The following is a 19,573-nucleotide window of genomic DNA, read 5'->3' on the forward strand; positions in this document are numbered from 1 at the left end:
ACGGCGGGAAAAAAAAACCGGGGTTTAAGGTTTTTAACCGGTTTTTTTTTTTTTTCCAACCCAAACTTTTTTTTTTTTTTTTTTTTTTTTTTTTGCATTAATCTCGGTTTTCTTTAACAGTTTGACAAAACTGAGCATACCTGTAGATGGTAAATACTTTTCACAGCTTGTGTGTGTGCATCTTCCCTTATGCTCAAACTCCTCCAAGATCTTGTTTAACTTTTCATCTGAAACCTTGGCCCATTTTCCACCCCCCCCCCCCCATTTCTTAAAAGTTTTTCCACCTCCCACCGAGACCCAATCCATCAGCGCCGAAACTCCAAGAGGGGACACGAAGCCAAAATGATCTCTTTGTGTTTCTCTGTTGCAGATATATAAAAAATCATTAAAAAGGTGCAATGGGGCGACTGAGAGGGAACGGAGAGCAGTAAAAATGAAGAGTGAAAGTGTGGAACGTGAGGAGGTAAAGAAAAATCGCTGCGAAAGAGCAGGACGGGAAGAAGGAAAGGAAGCCGAAAACGAGACACAGATGGATGATCGTGTCAGGGAAGCGGAACATAGCAGCGCCGATAAGAGGAGGAAGCACAACACGATGTATACCTGAAAAATAATAAGTGACAGTGAGCTGTCAGGGTGAGTGAAAATGAGACAAAATGAAATGATGGGTGAGAAAAAGAGCGCTCTGTAAGTGTGTGTGTGTGTGTGTGTGTGTGTGTGTAAAAAAGAAAGCAGTATGTTCCATTTTGTTCCGTCCCTGAGAGTGTGGATCAGAATCAGGCTGAATAATAACACTGATGTGTAGAGGAGATGTCCATCTGGCAGGCGGCAACTCAGAGTTCCTTCATCTTCTGTTAGATCAACAATAATGTCTTAAAATAATAATAATAATAATAAAAAACGACATTTTTCTCTTTAATTATGCCCTCCATCTGGACTCTACTGTCATCCACACCCACACTTAAACAAAAAAAAAAGAAGAAAAAAAAGTTGTTTTTCAGAGGAAAAGCTGTTTCATTTAACTTCTACACCATCTTATTATTTGGGCTTGTTTCACAGTCGCAGAACCTGAGGAACTTGACATTGTTAAGCAGATCCAGAGTTCCTGTTTGGACATAATTTGCTTAATAACGAAGCAATCTGTTTGACAGAAGCTTGGATGGAAGTTTTTCATCTACAGCCCAATGATCCCAAAAGAAAAAAAAAAAAAAAAAAAAAAGCAGCAGATCGTAACAAAATGGCTGAAAAAGAAGCGAATTAAGGTGTTGCAACGGCTCAGTCAAAGTCCAGAATAAAAAGAAGAAACAAACGACTGCAAATCTCAAAGAGCTGCAGTAATGTTGGACTGAGCTGTCACTGTAAATGTTGTTTGTAGTTACTGCTGTTAAATTGATGACTTAATCACTTGCCTAATAAATATTACATGGTGGAATATGTTAAGTATTAACAGATGAAGTTAAATACTTTAGAGCTTAAAAAGTTGGTTAATGATCACTTTCATTACGTCCTGACATAAGGGTGTATTTTCTTTGATGTCAGGACAATGACTTATATCAAAAGTAGTTTTAATCCATTTGCTTTCTTGCATTTCAGCTTCTGAGCCGATCTAGTGAACTCACCTTGCGCTTGCGCGGGATGGGCTCGTCGAACAGCAGACTGCTGCCGTCCTGCTCGTCCAGACTCGGGTCCTCCGCCCCCGCCGGGTTGGACCCCACGCCGCCCACGCTTGGCACACGGAAGGGCTTGAAGCTGTCGGCAGAGAGCGGCGGCGAAGGCGTGGACGGATTGGACTGGTCGCTGGGCGCGGACCAGCTCCAGTAGCCTCCCGAGGAGCTGTTGCTGGACGGGGTGAAGGGCCCAGCGGAGCCGTTGTCCTTCCACGAACCGCTCAGGCCCTCTGCGGAGACGAAGGAGGGACGGGGCAGAGGGGCGGAGAGGGAAGCGGGTTGACACAGCAATAAGACGATGGACATGGCTTGAGATGTTTCAGACTGCGGTATGGAGGAATATTTTTAAGAGTCCACCAAAAAATACTCTTCATCATAACTCAGAGTTTTAGATATATTTGAATAACTCTCATAGTGAACAATATATTTTAAAAACTATACAATTATATAATTGTGGTATACGTGCCATTAAAATGATTTTAAAAAAAGTTTCTAAATGTGGAAACTAACGGTTGTTCCCCCAAAGTCTTGCGACAAAAATCGGTTCTTAGAATTGTTGACTCACAGGGACATTTCTTGATTTTATTTTTAAATCATGTTTTCTATTCCACTTCACAAAATAACACAAGTAAAAAAACAAACAAAAAAACACCTAGAGAAGTTTGTAGTTCCAACTAAACAAAACATGGGAAAGGAATACTTCTGTAAGTCGTTGCGCTTTACATGGATGACAGAGAGAGGAGAGTCACGCAAGTTCAACTTCATTTCCACTTCACACAGACGGAGCCCGAACCTATACGGTTAACTTCCCCGTTCTGTGATTCCACCGAGACAATAACAAGGTCTTGCTTTTACAGATCAAAGAAGCATTTCCTTTGAATACCAACTACAAACGACATCTCATTTTAGCAAAAAACGATACAAGCCGGGCGAAGCGTTGAGTATCTGTGTGTGTATTTAACAGTTAGTGAGAGAGACCCAGTTTTGTTCAGTAAACAGCTTCCCAGCAGCGAGTCTCTTCTCTCGTAATTTTACTTTACAGCAGCAGTACTTTACAAAGACTTCAAAGCGTCTCATCTTTTATGTATAAAAAAAACAAAAAAAATGCGTTTATGTTTGAGGTGGAGAAAAATGAAGTACAATAAGCTAAAATTCAATTATTACAAATGCATTTTCAAGTAAATGTCAGCGTGAACATTCATCTAACATCTGTTGTTGCTCGAGCCTGCCGTCTTTTGTAAAAAAGCTAATTGCACATTTTCAAACGCGTGGGCGTGACGTCTGCGGAAAAACGGCCACTTAAGACCGGGATCTCAAAATCAAGGGACGGATATATGCAGAGAGGCTGGCGTCATGCTTGGTTGAATGGACAATCTTGTGGCGGCGTAGATGGAAAAATTAAAAAATTGCAGCACATGTTTACATTTTGGATTCCTGCCGCTACGTTGAGTGGGCCCAGCTCCAGCATGTGTGTGCTTCTCTGTGGATTTTCCCCAAATTCAACGATGAAGCAATCCAACAAGCACAGCAGGCGGTGGTAATCTATCAGCCGAAGCTTCTGCGTGCATTCACAAGACAACAGCTGTGAGGGAGGGAAAACATCGGCGCGGAGAGGAGCGTACAAATTACCGGGCCGGCGTGAAGCCACGTCTCCGTGTTTTGTGAACGCGGCGAGTCGGCTTCCTTCGTCTAGAGCCGCGTTTGTCGGACGTGCAACTCACCGCTGACTTTGACCGGCGGACTCCTGACCAGCGGGCTGGTGGAGAGGCTCGTCAGCACCATGGCGGCCGTCACTTTGTCCATGTCCACCTCCTCCTCTGACCGTCTGTGAAACAGAACAGAAAGGGAAGAAGTCCTGAGTATCTTCTGATTCCAGACGGTTTATGTTGACCATGAGAACTTATTTGAAAACTTTTTCCACACATGCTGTAAAATTTATCCCACACAATTAAACTATGAACAAAAAAACCCCCCAAAAAATCTGAGAGAAAAACATAAAAAAAATGTTCAATGCTCAAAATTTTAAGCTTAGTTTTATGAACCACATCTGGATGCTTAATTAGGAAAGACACCTGTAGAGCTGCACAAAGTATCTAATTGCAACATCACTGCGTGCAATACTGCAAAAGTGCAAAGAACTCATCGGATTAAATTTTTGTTATATTCATCTTATCCTTATGATTTCTGGTCTGTTTACTCAACAGCCCTGAACGCGTCAGACTGCATGGATATTTCAGTGGCTGGATGTTACTCTAAGGACATTGTGGAGAAAGACGAGAACTGTCGGGTTATTTCCAATTGTTTCCATCGTTTAAATATTAATCAGTTGTATCGCATTTCCATGCTTTCCTTAAATCATGCAGCTTACTGATAATTTCAGAAAGAACGCCGACTTAAAAAAAAAAACACAATGTGTGCTTGTGTTTCTCGCGTCCTTCAGCCAGATGTTTCAGATAAGACGCAGAAACTTGTGGTCTGCAGACTACTGCTCTGTCTGCAACATACGCCACTAATTACATTCAAGTGTTTGTTTTGTTAATCCCTTTGTGAGTGACTGATGCAATTGCTCAGACCCCACTGGAAATATCCAAGAGCCAGAATGTGGTGTTTTGCAGAGACCAAAATAAATTATAAATATTTGCTTTGTCTAAGTGAAATGGACAAACCGAAGCCGAGTAGATGGATGTCTTTAAACCTCTGGCACGCACCAGTCCTACGAGTAAAACACAATCTGTGATCAAAAGAGATGTCAATACCTTCATCGCCGACGCTCTTCTACCTGAGCTGTAATCTCACCATTAATAAGACAAGCACCGTGCATTCAAACGCGTCGGTCTTTGATGGTGTGTGGATGTCAAGCCATCACACACGATCCGTGGAGGAACAAGACATCAGCCAGCTCAGATTTTCATAACAGACGAGTTTAAAAAAAAAAAAAACAACCCAACAACAACCGCGTCTGCGCTGCGACGCGTACAGTAGGAGCAACGTTGAAACGAACACCCTGTTGTTTACTTGAGCAAGAAAATTCCAACAAAACCAAACCAATGTCCGATTTGTGTGGACCAAACCAGTTTGAAGTTGCAACCACATTAAGTCACCGACTTGCTGTGGTTGCAGCAGTGGTCACATCAGTGGTGATCATTTACTCCAAACATGGCGGTTCATTATTTTTGAACATTTAAAGGAAGAGCAACTTTGAACCAAAAACGGCTCAAACCGGTTGAAGAAATCTATTTTCAGAAGAAAACTGGATGACGGAGTGTGACTTCATAAACACATATCTATGTATTCTAGGTGGATTTTCAAGATTAGTAAAAATGTTTTCAATTACACAAATAGTTGATCAGGTCAAGTTTTTAACATACCTAACAGAAATTGGATTTGATACTTCTATACACGAGTTTCCATTTGAACTCTATTTGTATTTTTTAATCGTAATTTCAAGAATAAATGACAATGTTTACTTTGAAAAACAAGGTCAACAGAATGTTTCGATTAAACAATAAATTGGTTCACTGGAATCTTTAAAAAAGAAAACACTACAGCAATAAACAAGGGGGAAAAAAAGGTATTTTGTTTGACATTTATGGAAAAAAAAAATTAAGCATTTTTGTGACCTAATATTAAGTCAAAAGCAAACAACACTATTACAAAGTTCAATGTGATGAACGAGGTTTATTTTTCATAGGCTTAGTGCTTAGATGCACCTGGAGATGAATAAAAATATGCGTTTCAAACTTTACAAATAAGGATAAAACACCAAGCCGAAGTCGTAAACAAGCCCTGAAAGCATCTCCTGCCGTTGCAAGGAAAGGCTGCCCTTGAACACACTGAGGATGACCTCCAAGTGACGGCTTCAGAGAACTTGTTACACAAAGCCTTCAGCTTCAATGCACAATAGAGTCATTTATTTATTATTCAAGGCAAAAACATGCAAGAAAAACTAGTTTTCTGTACAATTGTATATATATATATATATATTTTTTAGCATTAAACACACTTCTAGTTTAAGGTTTGTTGGTGTTTAAATACAGATTAAACTGGCATATTACATGATGCTTAAATAACCGATTACAGCGAGCCTGATCACACTGCCAGATCCGCACTGGAGAGGCTTCTCTTCGTTTCCGTTTGCTCCACTCAGACCTCCGATGGTCACTTTGTGTGTTTCTCCAAATGTGTTTATTGGGCTTTTATTTTGGCAGCCTGAGCTCCAGTGAGAACTGAGGGTCTGTGTTCCCCAGTCCAGAGCTGAGGGGGATTTCCAGAGCTCCCTCCTAAACACAAACAGACCTCAGAGGGATTATTGTCAAGAGCTACTTTCATTTAAGGCTAAACAGTTGAAGCTAATGTTCAAAAGATTCCTAAACAAGGTTTTGTGTCCGTTATCATTAAAAACATGTGGTGTGTAAAAACAATACCGCAGCAGAAACAATGATAAGCCTGTTCTATCAAACTAGACTAATCAAGTGCTACTTAAATCACAGCTTTTTTTTTTTTGGCTTTTGCAATTTCTCATTGTTTGGCATCTGACTGTTTTCAGGTAAGAACTGATACAGTCTGCCAAGGGTTTTTATGAGCTAATCATGAATAAATTGTTAATAGTTGTAATCGTTCTTTGACCTTTGGATCAGGAGTGCACGGATTGGTCAAGCATCAACTGGAAATCTCTACAACGGCTACATTCTTTAAAAACACACTTCCAGAAATCCAGACTTGTTTCTGGAGAGAGTTGAACTTCACCAAGGTTTCCCTTTGATACAGATTCTGGTCATAACCTTCATGGACAACATTTCTAGGTGCAGTCAAGGTGTTGACGGGATCAATTTTGGTTCTGTTGGCTTAATGAGACTGCAATCTCCAGCTTTCCCCTGGAGACGTTCACAGCCAATTATGAAGCGGCCAGGATGAGAATCAGTCCAAAAAGTCCGAGAACATTGTCCTGATCCATACAACAGTGGCGTGTTTTCTCTAGCTTGGAGATAAGGTGCTGTTCCAAGTGAAGGAGTTTAGGTATCTCGATAGGCGGATTGGTGTGGCAAGTACAGTGATGTGTAAGCTGTACTAGTCTGTAAAGACAGAACTGAGTCAAAAGGCCAGTTGATTTATGCTCCTACCCTCATCTATGGTGATGAGCTCTGGGTAGTGACCAAAGAACAAGATTGTTGATACAAGCGACCAATTCACTTTCTGCTGCAGCGTGTGTGGGCTCTTCCTTAGAGATAGGGTGAGACACTCAATCATCTGGGAGGGGCTCAGCGTTGGGGCTGGCCTGGGAACGCCTTGAGATTCCCCCGCAAGGGCTGGCCCAAGAGGCAGTGAGAGGGATGTCATGATGTCCCTGATTACTCTGCTGCCCCTCTGACTTGAATCCAGATTAAGCTCAGGATAATTCATGGATTAATGGAACTTTCCCTCTAAGTTTTTGATCAGAAATGAAAGGATTCTCTTAACCCCCCCCCCCGAAAAACACAAACTTTCTGAAATCTGTAAACTTGAGACAATGAAAAGTTTTCAGTTTCCCCCAAATTATGCCTAAAATGTTGCCCTCTGTCTATGGATAGAACGTAACATTACACCAAAAACATAAATCCGTAAGTAATATTTTAGGAAATGGGCACAAAACCGTTTGTTGACAGGCCCGCATGGAGTAAAGACGTTACGAAATGAGAACGTGTGGATATGAAAAGGCAGTATAAATTGGTAAAAGTTAAATCCAACAAGAGCTGGTGCACAAAACAACAAAAGATTCATTAAATGATTTATTTTTCAAATCACTCGCTCGTTTAACGCATATAAGCACATCTGCTCTGTGAATTTGCAACATAATTCAAGTTGCAGGCAGACTCCTAAAACTTAGCATCTCCTCATTAATACTTCAGTTGTGATTGAATTCCATAATTAAAAGCTTATTTACACGGGCAAAGCACAAGCTATGAGGGAAGAGAGAGAGAGAGAAAAAAAGTGTTGGCCAACAAAGAAAGAGGCTCAGCCTCCATTAGCTGATGGCTAATTTATAACCCTTTCTGCTGCTAAATATGATGTCATTACAGCTTGCACATGAATCAAGAAAGGAAGCTGCACACACAGCTGTCACTTTTCCCCGTAACCCCCTCCGCCCCGCTTCGCTGTAAAACGCTGTCCTGGTCACCTTGGGAGGGCATCGACTGACTGCAGATATTATCTCCACTGCAACAGTGTCAGAAAATAATTACCGACAGATTTGTCTGTCTTGAAAAGCAAACGAGTCGATCTTAGGAAAACAGATTAGGAAGAGTCATAATTAGGATGTGATGTTTTGAGAGAGGGGGGAGAGGTGTGAAAACAAACAAACAAACAAACAAAAAAAAAAACCCAAATCACATCATTAGAGGTTTTGTCAAACTTAAACTGGTTATTATGTATTTAATTAACCTGCGCGTGTGTTTGATGGCTCTGTTAGGTGCATGATGCATGGATTAATGTATTGCTAAGTGAATTCTGAGAAATGAGTTTCATTCGTTTGAACTGTTTGAGTCAGTGTTTTAATCTTCTCACTTTAATCATCTGCAATAAAGCGTGTTCTTGGATCTAACCCCCCCCGAGACTTCCTGGAAGGGACATTATCCAGGATGTATATGGTGGCATTAACACAACTCTGCAGTGGGTGTTAAGAGCTTGTTTACTAAAGCAGATTGTACGAAATAGATCCATGTAATTTCATCTTGCTGCAGGCAGCTCATAAATAGAGAGTAAAATTACACATGAGATGCTGTTAATGTGGTTACAGTCAATGAGAGACTGACGAGACTTGCTTTCTCTAACTAAAACAAACACTTTAATTTGAACGTATGCTTTTAATGTACTGACAGCATTCAGAATAAATGATCTTTAAAACCTTTTTATATTTTTAACTGCATCATACTTGACCTACAAAAAAAGGTTTTTCTCTTTGCTCACAGAGACTCTGAGGGAAAATATTTTCAATAAAGACAGAAAGGCAGCATATAGATTGAATCTGATCCCAATGTATTTTTAATGCATAGCTATTGTTTTAATAAGGGATAGTTGCACATTGGCAGAATAAGTTTAATTTGCGTCAACACTGACAAAATAAGAGGTACAACAAACACGTAAAAGAAAAGTTCTCAAAGTTCTCATATGTGAAAAGTTGAGCCGTAACAATTACCAAAAATCAGCCTGCAGATAATAATAATCAATCGTTTAACTGACCGTTGCAGCTCCGCACACAATCCTGTCAAGCGGCAGCAGAGTTAAAAAACCGAATGGGCTGATCGAATTTGATGGATGCTTTTTGACAAATAAAGAGAAACAGTAGGAGGGTCGTGTCAGAGAGATGCTGATCAGCCGAAAACTCCCACACAGCTCTTAGGCGAGGTCTTATCAAGATAAAACAAGTGAGGCCAAATGTGAGAAGACAAAAGTTGAGCTGGACTACAAAAGAGTTACTGTGTGTTTCATGTACCTTCCTGATTTGATGCAGATGTAACCCATTAATTATCTGTTTAGACAGAATAAGTACTGTAAAGTCTTGAAATTGTGTTATCCCACTGTCAGCTGATTTGATGTTTGTCCTAATTATGTTTCTATGTTTCAAATGAGAGAGCAACATTATCTCACAAAACAAATAGTGGAAAAACAGTATTTCCTTTATCCCTGGCACATGATCCATCATGTCTGCCAGGACGTCGAGTGCAGAAAAGACTTAAAAGCAGAGAATCGAGCATCAGCAAATCTTTCTCATTTCCAAACTGATGTGAAAAGGAAACCAGCATGAAGAATATCTTGTTCCATATTTGTATAATTTTAATAAACATTAGTTTAACATAAATATTGTATGCATCTTTTTATTTATGCTAATCCTTAGTTTTTATATTGATGCTTATTTGTCTAAGTTACAATTTTTATTTGTCTACTTAAATTACAACATACAAATATTGTCTGATTTCAACTATTTATGTTTTACTCATTTACTTATTGGCATTCCCACTTATTTAGCTGGTATTTTATACATTTTTACTGCTACCCATTCATTTTATTACATATTTATTGACTGATAACGAGCTATTTATATCGCTCAATTACCCATCAAAAATAAACTTCTCAGTTTATTTGAATGTATTTTTGAATTTGATTTAATTTTCATTTATTCCTTTTATTCCTTTATCCCCTTTCGTATTGATGTACGTAGTTACACACTTACGCAATAATATTCTTCACATTTTACAGTCAGGTATCAACAACAACACAGGAACACATTTTAATTATTCAGATCAAGATTTTAACCCAAAGCAAGAACTAGAGGCAACAACAAGCAGAAGAGTTTTTAAAAAGCATAAAAGAAAAAAGAGGAGAGAATCAGGAGCTGGTGGATCTCACTGCCATAAAAAAAGTATGAAGATCACAGATTGATGCTGAGGAAAATCCAAACCATGTGAAACTATGAACCTTTAAAGTTAAAATGTGAAGCAGCGATACGTCGCAGTCGGTGAAACCGGTAAAGCAACAGCTCCCTCTTCAGGGGTTCTGATGAGTTTGGTGGGAGATCTGGATGTTTGCCAGCCTGCCACTGAAACATCTGTCTGCTTATCTGTGCCAGATGTTTACATTTGTTGTACCTCCCCGCCCAGATGTGTGTCTACCTTTAAAAGACGGCACAAGTGAAATAAATGCAGCAAAGGAGCTGAAAGAAAACAAGTGAGACAGGAGGCAGGGCTGTGTACATGTGCATATGTGTGTGTGTGTGTGTGTGTGTGTGTGTGTTTGTGTGTGTGAAAAGGGCTGAAGCCGAGTCCCCACCATTGTGCGGGGACAGACAGTGTCAAGTTTCAAGCAAAACACAGAGCCAGGAGAGAAAATAACAGGAGTTCATGTTACTGTGACTGTCTAGATTTGACAGATAAATGGGGAGCCAATGAAATGCAGAGTTGAGGTTGCTTTTTCCACCATGTTTTTAATTTAAAGTGGATAGTGGAAACAGAAATACATGTGGCCGTATTTCTTTTATAGGTAGTAAAATATATATTAAAGAACAATAGTTGATATATTGTTGGCAAGATAAACTTGGGTCCTGGTCCAGAGTTCTTCGTCACAGTGCCTGCTGCAACTGTAAATACATGCACTTAAGCTCATAATCCTTTGTACACCTGGGTGATTTATATTAAAAATTATTTTCATTCCACTTAGAAGTTTGCTTCTGGTAAGAACTGAGACGTCTGAGGTTTAAAGTTTGCTGTTGCTATAATCTTCAGTTCCATCCACAGATTATTTATTATTGTAGGTCATGAGCTATTTTCTTGTATCCATGTCCTGATGTTTGACAATTTTTCTTCCTTTTATTGCATCCTGTTATGTCTTTCCCACTTTGAGGAGTGTTTAAGAACAAAGTAGAAAGAAAAATGAAGTCTTAACACAAAAATTATCCACATTTAGTTCATGGGAAGTATTAGAAGGCAAAATTGTGCCAGTGATTTATAAAAATAAAATGAGTTCTGGAAACTTTTCCCCCAATGAGTAAATGGATTAATTGCAATTTCCCATATGTTACATGACATTTTACATGAATGCAGTATTAGTTCAAGTATTTGTCGTGTGTTGTTTACAGAGCCTTTTGCACTACTTTGGAAAACAACAAGTGTCTGAGCTTTGTCCAATACTCTTGTTTTTATTTTGTAAAAACATTTCATTATAAAGTCTCTTTTTATGTTTTTTATGCATTTGTTTTTGTTCATCTTCTGTGATGAAAGTAACTGAAAGTTTTCTTATTTCACTTTAGATGATAAGAGTCATCATTTAGTTTCCCTTTAGATTGAATGCAGTATTGAATTGAAATGAACTAAATCCAGTGTTTTTTGGAACATTAATGAGTTTTGTCAAATGTTTTCCACACCTCAGTGTCACAAAATGTTTAGAATAAGGTCACGCTATAAAATAATAATAAAATATTACAGCATAAAAAGTACACTTTGCCTTCTTCTAAAACTATTCTGAATATTTACCAGATTACTTGTTTTTACTTTACATTCAAGTTGGTTTCAGGTAAAACCTGAAGAATCTGAAAAAAAAAAATCCTTCACTTTAGGTCACAAGTTTTCAAATTACAACACTAAATGTAGAAAAAGAAAGACTTCAAATGGAGTCTTCTACTTTGCAAAAAAAACAGAGTTTCCTGCACAAGGTAAAGAAAGTTTTTAATTTAATGTAAAGTCAGGAAAAAAAATCTAAAGAATTTCAAAAACAATCCTAAAATGCGCCCCCCCCCCCCCTGTGCCTACAGCTAACTTTGTCCTAACTCTGGCTAAATGGGCCATGGTCAGTCTTTGCACACACAGCTATGCACACAGTCTGGCAGAGCCAGTTTCCATGTCACCCAGAACACCATCAATCATTTCTAATAAAGGCAGCTGAAATGCGGGGAGGGAACAGGAATCCCCCTGAAACACAGGCCAGCGCTGCCGAGAACACCAGAACTCCTCTCTCTTCTTCAGCTCCTCTTCCTCCCTGCACCCCTACCGGACTCACTTTCTATACTCTCAGGATACTTCATGCATAGCAAACCTTTTCCCCCCTACAAACACTTTGTACTTGTTTGACATATTTGCCACAGATCAGAGCTGTAGACAGTAAGGGAGAGAAACTGTGTTTATGAAGAGCTGGGAGAGCGTTTTGGTTGGCTTGCTTCTTTGATATTGCCTAATTCAGGGAGGTATTCTCATATATAAAGCAGTCGCTGGACTATGCAGCCTATTTCTTTCTCAATAAGCTCTAATAAATATGAAAGCTCTGATTTCTATCTGTCACATAAACAGTATCAAATCAAAGAAAATCTGCTTATGAAACCCAGCTAATAACCGTGAAGGGTAGATGAGTCTAAGCAGAAATATAGCCAACTTCACTCAAGGTTTTAGCAAACAAAAACCCTTTCAAACACCAAATACATAATGTGTTAGATTTAAACATCAAGTTGCCTCAGTTTTCTGCGGCATATATCAAAGAAATTGCTATGCATAATATGTCATATATAGGAAAGGCTGAATGCAAAGTCTAGAAAAGCACTGCCAACAGCTGCTGGGAAGTGTTTGCTGTAAATGTGAGCACATGGCATGAAGGGAAAAATGGTTTTATGGTTGCAACAGGAATTTTATGGCACAAAGAGAGTGTGCTAAATGTATATTTTAGCCCTGTTATTTATTTATCTATTTATTGTTTCTGGTCAAACTACAGCTTAAACATGCCAGTATTTCCTTTAACATTATAGTTAAATATCAGTAATACCAGACCACAACAAGTTCACTTGAGGCTGCCTTTCATATAGAACAAGTCCATAACTTTGGTGTCTACATACATTAGTCTTCTCTGCTCCTTGTATTACATAACATACACAAGGCTTGTGTCACCAGCACAATTTTATAGAAATTCTGCTCTTTCAAAATAACTAAAATACTTTTCTTATAGTTTAAAGTAATGTTAATAAAATGCCAGAGAAAGTTGTGGAGTGAGTAGAGATGTCTCTGACTTTCTAGAGTGCCATATGGCTTGATGTTTTGACATCAAATACCCAATGAGGATCTTTAACCCTCCTGCAGTCCTGAGTGGGGATCCAGTGGACCCCAACATGAGCCTTTTACTCTGCCGCACAGTCCGGGCGGAGTCGCACTGACCTCATATGCGCTTTTATAAGGTTTTTTTTTTTCGTGGTTTGGGGAACCGACAGATCGACACCCCTATTGCTTCCCCATTGTCCGACCGTGACATCTGCTGTGCTCTTCCTGAGTGCTGCACCAAGACTGCAAGAGGATTATACAAAATTCAATTCTTCCCAGTAAAAAATTATATTTCGGATATCTACAATGGCATTCTATGTATCCACAAGTCACATTTCAACTATGTCGAACATAGCTTTTTTCTAGCTAAAAATAAGGGATTTTAAGACAATTATAGACTTCTTCATATCAGGACTGCATAGTATCAAGAAAATATTTAATAAAAACGTATAGACCGATATTGATTAAGATAATAATTTTGTCAATGCCTCCGTGTAGTTGAAGTGTTTTAGATTTTGACATGTCTGCAGTGATCATGTATTGAAAGCCTCTACTACAGACTACGTATAACTACAGAACAACTTTATCTTCCTACCTGTAACAACATATTGATGCAGCTGGTTTCCAGCATGGTGGGACATGAGCAACAGACATCGCTTCCCTTCACTCAGACACTAAATTGTGACCAAAACTGGTTTCTTTCAACACTGACAAAGGGGCTCCAGGAAGAAATGTCAGGATACCCTCATCCAGACTTGATACATTGTACTAAAACATGTAAAAGAGGTTGGTTTTAAGTTAGTACCTATTCAGTGAAATTGCTAATCTAATCTAACACCAACTTTGTAGTTAAGAGTGGAAGCAGAAATGTAATACCCATTGTTTAATTTGAACTTGAATTTACCTCAATGTTGTAATCATAATTTTTAATCTGTAAGATCTTCCTGTCAGATTCTTGTTTAAACAAATCAAGAAGACTAAGCCAATAAGTCATTCTACTGAACTTTTGAGGTACAGTAACCTCGTACTGTAAACAGGATAAACCATTCTAATGAAACTAGGATTGCTTGGTTCAAACCACAGCAGTACTTTGTGTTGGTCTACGACATATCGAAAAAAAAATAAAGAAAAAAAGAGAAGAAATGCACTAATCTCGCAGCTGCAATGTGAAAACGTGAAAAACATCAAAGGGCATGAATACTTTTGCATGATACTGCATGTTATTAAATCTTTGTTTTGTTTTTACTGAGGACGATAAGTGAGTGAGATATCTATTGTACAGGCTCCTCTCTCCTTGTACATCTAAATAATCCCTTTTTGTAGACACAAAACCACACCAACATGTTCTGCTTAAGCCGTTTAAATCCTGCACACAATCTCCTGCACTAACTACAGGGTATCAGTTATTGAATTTGCTTTAAGCACTCAGTCATGAATGGATAACAATGGATGATGAAGCCATTGTGGTTGAACAGTATTACTGAGAGCCACACTTGTGGTCAAGCAGGTTTTAGTTGGCTTTCTATATAAATAAACTCAATCACTCAAAGATTAGACACAAAAACAAATGACTAACTGAAAATGTGAAGTTTTTAACAACTAGTAGACAGTTACGGCTCAGGCCCTCAGGTAAAAGAAGAGATGCGACATGATTTAGCTGTAGCCAAACACACTTCATATGTCAGTGTATGCTTCTACTGTATGTGTTTGCACAGTCCAAACAGTGGACCAGATATTTATGTTGTTTTTCTTTTGTATTTGTCCTTTCCTGCTGTGCGAACACAGAGCTCCTCTGTTCAGGAAACAGACAGATTTGTTGACGTTCTGATGCACAAGCAGCCTCTTTCTGTCATGCACCTCTTACGATGCACTGTAAAAAAAAAAAAATAAATTAAAAACCCAGCAAACTGTCTTTTAGCCATTAAATTAATGATAAGGTCACACAAATCTTCAATATCAAAGAAGCCAAAGACAAAGACACCTGTCCCTCTTTCCTGCTTTTCCTCTAAGCCCATTTCTTTTAAATCTAATAAGCATTTTCGTGTCAATCACCTCTGGGAGATGGAATATGCACCGACAAAAAGCCAGCTCAAACACCTATGCTCCTATAAAATTGGAAATTAGATCATATATGTAAACAAAGACGGATGCACAAGGGAATAGCAATGATTTCTACTTGGACCTACCAACTTAACTTAATAAATGCACAAAGAAATCTGATTTAAAATGCCTTTCAGCTGCCATCCCCACCCCCCACCCCCTCAAAACATTGCCATAAAATAAAATGATTTTCACATCATCTAAGCAAAGTATCTTTGAGTTGCACTGACTCTCTTGTGACCTTACCAAGTGAGTGAGTATTCAAATCTACTTATTACAATATTTGAAGGACATCTATGCATCACTCGTGCTGAATTATAATCTACACAAGAACCTTCTATGGTAGTCAGAACTTCTGCACAACAGCTAGAAATGCTAATCATATATCTTTTATCCATCCATGTATTAGAAATCGTCAAAGAATCTTTTAAGTCTTGAGATGTTAAAAAAATTATCTTGGGCACACATTTTTTCCAATCCAAGTTATCCCAAGTAGCTGGAAATTACACTTTCTTTCCAGTACTAAAAGTTGGACATTTATTAAAACTAAATTTTAATCCAAAAGTACAATTAATAAAATAAATTCCGACTGATGAGACGAGAGTTGCTCAAATTATTTAGGGAGACAGAAAGCAGACCATAGAGGAAATGCCTTCTAAAATATAATTTACATTTCAAATTTTGTATGTTGTTTTCAAAGAAAAACATTATTTCACATTGCAGGGTTTCCCTTATAAGCCTGGCGGGCCACCAGGCTTTACTTGTGCCCCCACCAGGCTTAGCACTGTTAATTTATTTTAGCTTTTTTTTTTTTTTTTTTTAACGATTGCCTCTTTAAAAGACTTTATAGTTGGTGTTTAGGTACTAATCTTCCAGTCTTTCAATAATGCAGAGCTATTGAGTGATATTTTCAAATCTCCTGTCAACTATAAACACGTTTTACCTCAAAAACATGGCGGGCAGCTGGATGACTCCCCTAGCAACCCGAGCACCGGGCTTAGCAATTATTCCCACATTGTGGAAATTTTAATATCAATATTTTTATTTCTACATCACATCCCTCTTGTCATCATGTTTCGGGGTTGAATGTGTGGGTTGAGTGGGAGGATATCTACACCTGAGCAGAATGAATAAATTGATCCCAGGTTATCATTGCTTTTTGATTTTTATCTTGCAGTAAATTATAAAAATAAAGAAATACCATTTGTGAATTATTCAGAGTCCATGTATTCTTCTTAGATTTTATTTTATCTCTAATGTAAACATATGAGGACAAAGGACAAGCCAGACTGTGAGAAGCAATGGTTTTATTCATTCAGATGAAGCGATGGTTGTATTTGAAAACTGTTTTCAGATAGTGCGAGTTTATTGAGGAAAAGAGCTGCAGGGCAGAGACAGGGGCCTTAAGTGAATGTATGTGTCAGAGTGATATATATATAAGACCAGATTTGTTCCTACTTCGCATGAAATAAGAGATGAAAGTGAATGATCTTCCTTGCTGCTTTCTGCCTTTTAATAAGCCTTTTGACTGACACGTGTGCACGCTTCAAGACCGTGTCCTAGATTTCCAATGCAGGTAAGAGGCTCCTTTATATTTTCCGACTTTAAAATGAGAGTGAAGACTTATAAACCCATCTGGATCAGTAGACTGATGGATACAGGGTCCATTTAATGCAAGCCTCAGGCTGTTCATCATAACCAAACACCAGTAAAAAGGAGTCTAGCGAATCCTCTACACTGGTGAAAAAAAAAAAAAAATCTTTCAAGCTCATCAGAAATTACATATTTACATATAATCACTTCAGCCAGTACACTGCATCTAGTTTTTTAAATGTTTGCGTAAAAGTCAAATATAATTAGTCTAAAACTTCTATCTCTCAAATATTGAGTTTTTTCCTGTGCCATTGTGCATTATGTTCATACGTTACATTCACTTGACTGCTACGGGTGTACATGTAATGTCTGCAGGCTGGATTTATGGATTGTGTTAGTATGCAGGTGGTGTTGCTTGATTCTGTCTTTCTTTTGTATGTACATGGTTTTCCTTGAACTGAGCTAATCCCTTTTGTAGGTGCTATGCTTGCAGCTCAGCATGGTTTCTCCTGGTGCCTGAATCAAAAAGGAAGATGTAGACAAACTCATAGAGCTACACTAGACATGCCAAGGACAGGCAGACAATATGAGCTCTATGTCTATTTAATCTTTCTGGTATCATATAGCTGAAACACAAAGCAGAAACTAAAATCCCACCACATAAAAACACACATTCGCTCAAGATTGAGTTGACTTTATAGCCGTGTTATTGAAAACCAAACAGTTGCACCTTCAATTGCCATCACAATTTTTACTAACTGGTTTAAAAAGGAGTTCAGAACATTTTAGATACATTATCATATATTTAAATCAATGGAATAGATAAAGTGAGAGTGTAGTAGTCACAATTCAAGAAATATTTACAGGTATGTAGTTTTATTTTACAGAATTGCCCATTGTACGCAAATGCCCGTAAGACGGGAGGAATATCCAAATTATACAAAAATGTTTCAAACCTGTCTGGTTCGTCTTACTACCGATGACCTCAAAATATCCAGGCAGGATGATCGAGGAGGGAGATTAGAGAACAGCGGGAGGCATCGTAACATTAATTCGCAGTTCCTTAATCTGCGCAACGAGCAGACTTCTGTAATTCAAAATAAACAAAACAGAAACTTCACAAAATATTCCCTTCAGTTGACCTTTCATGTGACAAGTGTGGACTTGTTCAAGGGAGTCATATGTTCTGGAATTGCCCAAAGGTTTTAATTTATTGGAAAGATATAACTGAACTTTCAAATATATATATATAAAAAAAAACCAACATGGAACATAGTAAAGAATCTCATATGTTTGCCTATTTGCAAGAAGATTTTACTCAACTCGAGAGAACAAATAGTCCCAACTTGTTTCAGAAAAAGAAAAAAAAAAAAGAAAAGTTCTATGAATATGGCAAAAACTCAGTTATTTTAAATGCCGCATATAGTATGATGGTGGAAATTAGAGCTAATTTTTGAATCATAACTCAAGAAACTAATTTTATTTTTTATTTTATATTTCTAAAGTTCCTATTTGTGCTATGAGTATTATTTGTTGTTATCAGGGTTTACATTCTCTCCAGATGCAAGTGTAACTGTGTGCATGTTCATGTAACTGGGTGGCTGTGAATCGGTAATGTTAAAGGTACCATTTGCATCATACTCCTTTTGACTTGTACATTACAGATGCCCAATTTACTGACATATTTGACATATGACAATAGATGGTGTAACTGAATATACACCGTTTAAAACTTCTGCTGTATGTTAAGTTAAAAAATGTTGGTCACTGTAAGACATTCAGTCAGACACACGACCATGAACGTATTTAAATAAGGCTTCTCAAATGTGCTGTATTCTAGTTGTGCATCATTAAATAGAAAAAAAAAATCAGGCAAAATCTAAGGAGGAGAATTGCATACTATGGAGTCTGGTTCACCCTTGGGCATTATTTCCCATATGCCTGAGGGTGCCACAGGCATCTGTAAAAAAAAAAAAAAAGTTATATGCAAGTGTAAAAACGGTGGTAATGACCAGTCATCACACTGTTCAGGAAGGAGAGGATTCTGTTCCCGCAAGATGAGTTTTCTTTGTGAAATGTACAGAACAAACCAAGAAGATGCTGGCTGAAGCTGGTAAGAGTGTGTCATTAGCCACAGGAAAACGACTCCTCTTCTTACAGTCAGAGGAAATGGCCATTATTACAAAAGAAACATAAAAGGACAGACTACAATTTAGAAATAAGCTAAAGGATAAAGACCCTAATTTTTTCAGACATGTCCTCTGGTCTGATGAAATTATAACTGAAGTGGTTATAAAGGGGGAAGCTTGAAAGTTCGAGAATCCCCTCACAATGATGAAGCACAGCAGTGGCAGCTTCATGCTGAGTGGGCGTTTTGCTAAAAGAGGAACTGGTGCATTTTACCAAAGAGATGGTAAAATGCAGACCATTATGTGGAAATATTGAAGCAACATCTACAGACATCAGCTAGGAAGGTTAAAATGTTGATAAATTATGAATACAACTTTTTGGGGTGGTTGGGACTGTAACAAGTTAATTTTGATGAATTAATTACATAGATTTAAAAAAAAAATTTAATCACAATTTATTACATTTTTTATTTTTATTTTTTACATGCAAAAGTCCTGAGTGGGAACCTTTGTTGTGCGTTTTTACCAAGGGCGTAGGTTC

The 19,573-nt window shown here is 38.1% G+C and overlaps 1 protein-coding gene across 2 annotated transcripts in view; it reads right to left on the reverse strand.

Annotated features, from left to right (window-relative positions):
• Window positions 1-19,573, reverse strand: part of znf704 (zinc finger protein 704) — a 62,880-nt gene that overhangs the window by 13,395 nt on the left and 29,912 nt on the right. For both annotated transcript variants that reach the window (XM_015026709.1, XM_015026702.1), the window contains exons 3-4: window positions 3,386-3,489; window positions 1,617-1,894 (exon numbers count right to left, since the gene is read on the reverse strand). In XM_015026709.1, coding sequence (XP_014882195.1) covers window positions 1,617-1,894; window positions 3,386-3,489 — 382 coding nt within the window. The remainder of the gene's footprint in view (window positions 1-1,616; window positions 1,895-3,385; window positions 3,490-19,573) is intronic.

This window comes from Poecilia latipinna, unplaced genomic scaffold (genome assembly GCF_001443285.1).
Source record: "Poecilia latipinna isolate Pla-1442-1.1 unplaced genomic scaffold, P_latipinna-1.0 Scaffold99, whole genome shotgun sequence".
NCBI lineage: Eukaryota > Metazoa > Chordata > Actinopteri > Cyprinodontiformes > Poeciliidae > Poecilia > Poecilia latipinna.